The sequence below is a fragment of the Martes martes genome (genome assembly GCF_963455335.1).
Source record: "Martes martes genome assembly, chromosome: 7".
In the NCBI taxonomy this organism is placed as follows: Eukaryota; Metazoa; Chordata; class Mammalia; order Carnivora; family Mustelidae; genus Martes; species Martes martes.
Genome location: NC_137894.1, coordinates 39,471,818 through 39,477,817, shown reverse-complemented (window position 1 = coordinate 39,477,817; position 6,000 = coordinate 39,471,818). Strand labels below are relative to the sequence as shown.

The following is a 6,000-nucleotide window of genomic DNA, read 5'->3' as shown; positions in this document are numbered from 1 at the left end:
ACTACATGTTAGAATCATCTGGAAAGCTTTTTTTTTTTTTTAAATTTATTTATTTTATTTATTTATTTGACAGACAGAGATCACAAGTAGGCAGAGAGGCAGGCAGAGAGAGAGGGGGAAGCAGGCTCCCCGCTGAGCAGAGAGCCCAATATGGGCCCGATCCCAGGACCCTGAGATCATGACCTGAGCCAAAGGCAGAGGCTTTAACCCACTGAGCCACCCAGGCGCCCCATCTGGAAAGCTTTTAAGTCTCCATGCCTAGGCCTTGCTCATACCAAGAAAATAAAAAATCTCTAGGGCAGATACAGGGGTGGCTTTTGAAGTTTCCAAAGCAGTTCCTGTGTGTAGGCTGGGCTGAGACCTGGAGGACGGTGATAGGGGATCCAGGGCCAGAAGAGACTGACTGGAGGGAAGAACAGGCTTTGACTGGACGCCTTGGAGGTCAGGGGAATAATTTGGGACTTTTTCCTTTGAAGGGAATAAAATATCACAATTTTATATGAAGACTGTATCAGTGTTACTGATCTCTCCTTTTTTTGTTTGCAGGACACTGATAGGATCTGACCTCTGCTCCCCCCATTTTTTATTTTTTATTTATTTATTTTTTTTAAAAGATTTTATTTATTTGTCAGAGAGAGAGAGAGGGAGAGAGAGCGAATGAGCACAGGCAGGCAGAGTGGCAGGCAGAGGCAGAGGGAGAAGCAGGCTCCCTGCTGAGCAAGGAGCCCAATGTGGGACTTGATCCCAGGACGCTGGGATCATGACCTGAGCCGAAGGCAGCCGCTTAACCAACTGAGCCACCCAGGCGTCCCCCATTTTTTAAAGCTCACCCTGCTGCTGTGATGAGAAGCGTGGAGGCAACAGGAAGAGTAGGGAAGTTGTTATAAACGTCCAGTGGGGAGAGCAGCGGCAAGGGCTGGACTGATGGCAGCCTTGGTGCAGAAATGAGGACATGCTGAAGGATCTGGTGACTTTTTGATCGTGGGGCCCAGGGGAGAGGACACATTACGGACGACCCCACCCCTCAGAGTCCAGCATCAGCGGTTGAGGGGTGGTGAGGACATTCAGGAACCACAGAGCAGGGGGCATGGAGACCCATGGGTTTGGGAGGGCGGGAAGGGGGTTTAGTGTGGAACATTCTGGGCTTATGAGATATGGGGCAACTGCACAGTTGTATCACAGGGGAGAGTTCCACACTGAAGCTGATGTGCAGAGTCAACGAGAAAGCCAGCTGGGGTCGCCTAGGGAGAGAGAAGTAAGGGAGCAGAGGAGGCCCAGCCCCCTGGAGAGCCGACCTGAAAGAGTAGAGAAGAGGACAAGGAGACGGAGGAAGACAGAGAGGAGGGAGCGGGAATGATTGACGACCAAGGGGGCAGTGGAGGGCTGCTGATCCCTGAGGGCTGGTCCGAGCTGGAAATAACTGGTGAGAATAATGGCCCGGATAGAGAAATGAGATGCAGTTCGGCAGGGAGGAGGGAATTGAGCGGAGGGGGAAGAGGGAGGAGGTATAAGAAAAGGCAGAGATGGGAAAAGGCTGGGGTCTCTGGGGGCCATTCCTCCCATTGTGGGATTGGAGTCGAAGTCTGTAGTATCCTAGAAGGTTGGAAGGTAGATGGTGACTCTTGGGATTGCCTTCTCGTTTCTCACCCCTGCCTTTCTCTGTCTCCCTCCATCTGACTTTCCTCCAATCAGGCTCTGTGTGTGGGTGTTTGTTGGGGCGGGTGAGGGGGCGAGCAGCATTGCCCCAGGGCAGCTTGGCTGCTTGCTCTGCCCCCCCACCCGCCCCCCACGCACAACTTCGGTCAAAGCTTTCACAATATTGGCAGCAGCGTGATCAAGGTGAACACTGAGGTCAGTCAGCTTTGCCGTGGAGGAGAGCGCATTCATTTCGGATGAATGGAGAGATTGTTTCCTTCTCCCTGACTTCAGGCACCTCAAAGAGCCCAGCTGCAGTGTAATCGCTGCTCCTCTGTCTCTTTCCTTGTGCTCTCTTAGAAGTAAAAGCACAAACAGGCTTTTGCCTGAAAGGCAGGATGCCAGTATTATCTTTCCTGAGTGGGCTCATAAATACAGATTCTTTGGAGAGAGGTGCGTACAATCAGTGCACGAGCCAGCATTTTGCATGTGCAATGAACAGATGTGGCTGCATTATTCAGTTTCCCTATTTGACTTCCCTCCCAAGATGTACTTCAGAAAATGGGATGTCGATGAACACATCTTCCCGAGTGAAAATAACCTATGCCAAGAGGAGTTTCAAATGTTCCAGTTAACCATTTGTCATGTGGTTCCTTATTGAGTTCTCTGTCCAAAATGTTATGACGCACTGTGTCACTTCAAGCTTTCCTCCTAGAGAAATAATTATTTTTTAAGATTTTGTTTGTTTATTTATTTCACACACACACACACACACACACACACACACACACACACACACAGTATGAGCAGGGGGAGCAGCAGAGGGAGAGGGGGAAGCAGGGAGCCTGATGCAGGGCTTGATCCCAGGACCCTGAGGTCATGGCCTGAGCTGAGCCAAAGGCAGATACTTAACTCACTGAGCCACCCAGGGGACCTGAGCTGAAATAATTTCTAATTGTATTTTGTGTGAAACGACATTAATACGGAAACATATCACAGTATAGTAGAGAAATGTTGGTTTTAACTCTGCCCTTTATCTTCATGGTGTTTTTTTTCTTTCCTATTGCAAAATGTGACATTCATACCCCAACTGAATGTATAGCATTTGTATGTACAGTTTAAGAAACAGTTATATAAATGAACACCCGTGCTTGTGCCCAGCACCCGCACCCCGATGCAGGGCTTGGGTCGTGGTCTCAGGTCCTGGGATTGAGCCCCGCATAGCCAAAGGCAGAGGCTTCAACCCACTGAGCCACCCAGGCACCTCTTTATTTATTTTTTTTTAATTTGAGAGACAGCCTGAGAGGGGAGAAGGTCAGAGGGAGAAGCAGATTCTCTGCAGAGCTGGGAGCCTGATGTGGGACTTGATCCAAGGACTCTGGAATTATGACCTGAGCTAAAGGCAGTTGCTCAACCAACTGAGCCACCCAGGCGTCCACCATTAGTAGTTTTAGGAGGATTCTACTTTTATTGGTTTGAAAATAGTTGTATAATCTGTATGATGGCAGCTATTAGCTTAATTAGAATTTTTCTTCTTTTAGCGAGCTGAACTGCCTTAAAGCACGTGTATGTGGGGACATAACGACCAGTGTGTGATTGGAATTTCATTTTATTGAAGCATGAGTTCTGTCATAAAGAAGTACCTTTCCAGCATGGTTCAAAAAACGGCTCAGAATAAACTGGGAATCTGACTTAACTGTAAAAGACATTGTAAATTAGAACAATGGCTCTAAAACGGCTCTTATTTGTACTTATATTTGCATACATTACCATTTAATCAGAGATACACTGGGGAAAATTTTAGTGACACAAATATTTGAATACAGTTGCATAATATAGTTTCTAAAAGCTGAGTTCAGCATAGTGAAACATACTCCCCTTTTAAACCTAAGCTTTGTTTAAACTTTATGCAAGATTGTTTATATAACTTGGGTTTCCAAATAAAGTAACCATTCCAGATGAGGAGTAAGATCATTTATTCTTCACACTGGGTCTTCGTTAAAGCTCATCTGATCTTTCTTTTCAACTTTGTAGAGTTTACGTCACATCTCACAAAGGCTTTCTCCCGGCTTGGCTGGAGCTGTAGGCCATCCGTGTTTTCTGAACAAAATGTCATTCTGAACAGAAAACAGAGCAAACACAGCATTAACTTTAAGATAGAGCTTACGGAAGTGTTTCATCCTTTGTAAATAAAAACTCAATTTATGTAATGCATGCTATTTTTAAAGAAATTGGATTCTTATGTGCACAAATATTTTCATAACTTCAGAGAAAAATAAAACCCAAGTCAGTGAAAGCAATCAGGGAAAAGCTGCTTCCCGGAGCTCTGCACTGGGGTGATTTCAGCTCTAGTAAGAACAGAAAGTCCTCGGGGCAGTTCCCCCTTTTTTTCCTCCCCAACCACAGCTCATCAAAGATTTGAGGGTAACTATTGTTCCTTTCACAGCATTGCCGACTCCAGGGTAAACATTCCCAGTTCCTTCAACTGTTCCTCACAAGGCAGGCCTCTCTCCCCAGCCTTCCTTCTTTGGACACGTTCCAGTTTGTCAGTGCTGCTCTTAAAGGTCTCTGGGCACAAGGCCACTGTCACCAGCCTCTGCCGGGCTCAGCCCTGCAAGCCCAGCCCTTTCCTCTTACTGGTGCAGGCACTGTCCAGCTAAAGGGGACCTCGCTCTGTGTTCTGGGTCTCTCTTGGAGACCAAGCCTTAGACTGCTTTGATGGTTCGTTCGCTTGGCCTGAGATGCTGGTTTGTGTTGTTAACTTGCATCTTCTAGGAGAAAATTTATCAAAAGTCACACAGAATTCTAGTTAATGGCTTCTTCTTCTTTTTCTTTCTGGTATTACATCTAGGGTCAAGTCGTCACGAAATCAGACTTAAAAAAAAAAATCAGGCTTTTTAAACTAAAATAGTGTATAAGCCAGATGGAGAAAGACAAATACTGCAGGGTATCACTTACATGTGGAATCTGCCCCCCCACCACCATAGTAAAATTCACAGGAACAGAGTAGAAAAGTGGTCCTAGGAGCCAGGGGAGGGGAAGATAGGGAGACGTTGGTAAAAGGATATGACCTTTCAGCTATAAGATGAATAAGGTCTGAAGATCTAATGTAAAACAGGGAGACTACAGTTGACAACACTGTATTACATATCAGAGAGGTGATGGATGTGTTAGCTAACCGGGTGGTGGGATCCATTCACGTGGATACGGATATCAAATCACAACAATTGTACACTTTAAATATCTTAATCTTATTTGTCACTTACACCTCAGTCAAGTTAAAATTTAAAAAAGCATTAACAAATAATTTGTGAACGCAATTTTGAAAAATTCAAATGGTAAAGAAATAAATGAAGTCAAATATTAAAGATCCTCTCTGCCCTCACCCTTTACCAATATCATTCCTCTCCACTTTCCTGGTTTGGTTTATGTCTCTCCAAACCTATTTCTTTTTTTCCTTTCTTTCTTTTTTCCTCCCTCCCTCCCTTCCTCCCTTCCTCTCTGTCTCCTTCCTCCCTGCCTCCCTCCCTCCTTCTCTCCGTTTTTTTTCTTTTCTTTCCTTTTTTTTTTTTTAAGATTTATTTATTTATTTGAGGTAGGGAGGGGCAGAGGGTGAAAAGCGCGAGAGACTCTCAAGCAGACTCAATCTTAAGAGCTCCACACGGGGCTTGATCTCACAACCAGAGATCATGACCTGAGCTGAAATCAAGAGTCAGACACTGAACTGACTGAGCCATCCAGGTGCCCCACTCCAGACCTATTTCTATGCATTTACACATACATCACTGTTCATATGTAGACAGAATTTTTAACAAAAGTGGGGTTATAACGTATGTCTATTTCTGACATTTTTCATTGTCATCAAGTAATGGAATTGGAGACCTATTTGTCTCACTTCCTATGAATTTGTCTCATTCTTTTTTACCTCCTGCATCACATTCCGTTGTGTGGGTTTATCTCAATTCATTAGGGCCATTTCCCTACTGATGGACATCGAGGTTTCCCCTAACGGTTTGCTATTTATAGACGGTACCGCAACAATCATTTTTGTACCTGTGTGTATATCTCTTGTGGACATTTTGAGTATTTCTCCAGGATAGACACGTAGAGTTAAAATTCTGGGTATTATGTATATTTAAAATTTTGATAGTGTAAGCTCATGAGACTGATGGCTTTGCCTATTCTGTTCCCTGCTGTATACCTGGGACCTACAACAGTGCCTGGTATAAGGTAGGTGCTCACGAAATATTAGTTGTTGAATGAAATTCTCCTGCAGAAGCTCCATAATTTGCACTCCCACAAATAGTGTATGAGAATGCCTGCTTCTCCACACCTTTACCAACTCTGGATCTTGTCTGTTTTTTA

The 6,000-nt window shown here is 44.9% G+C and overlaps 1 protein-coding gene across 1 annotated transcript in view; it reads right to left on the bottom strand.

Moving 5' to 3' along the window:
- Window positions 1–3,226: 3,226 nt before the first annotated feature.
- Window positions 3,227–6,000, bottom strand: part of LIPC (lipase C, hepatic type) — a 130,967-nt gene continuing 128,193 nt past the window's right edge. Inside the window, exon 9 of the mRNA XM_080807429.1 lies at window positions 3,227–3,752. Coding sequence (XP_080663555.1) covers window positions 3,641–3,752 — 112 coding nt within the window. The 3' untranslated portion in view covers window positions 3,227–3,640. The remainder of the gene's footprint in view (window positions 3,753–6,000) is intronic.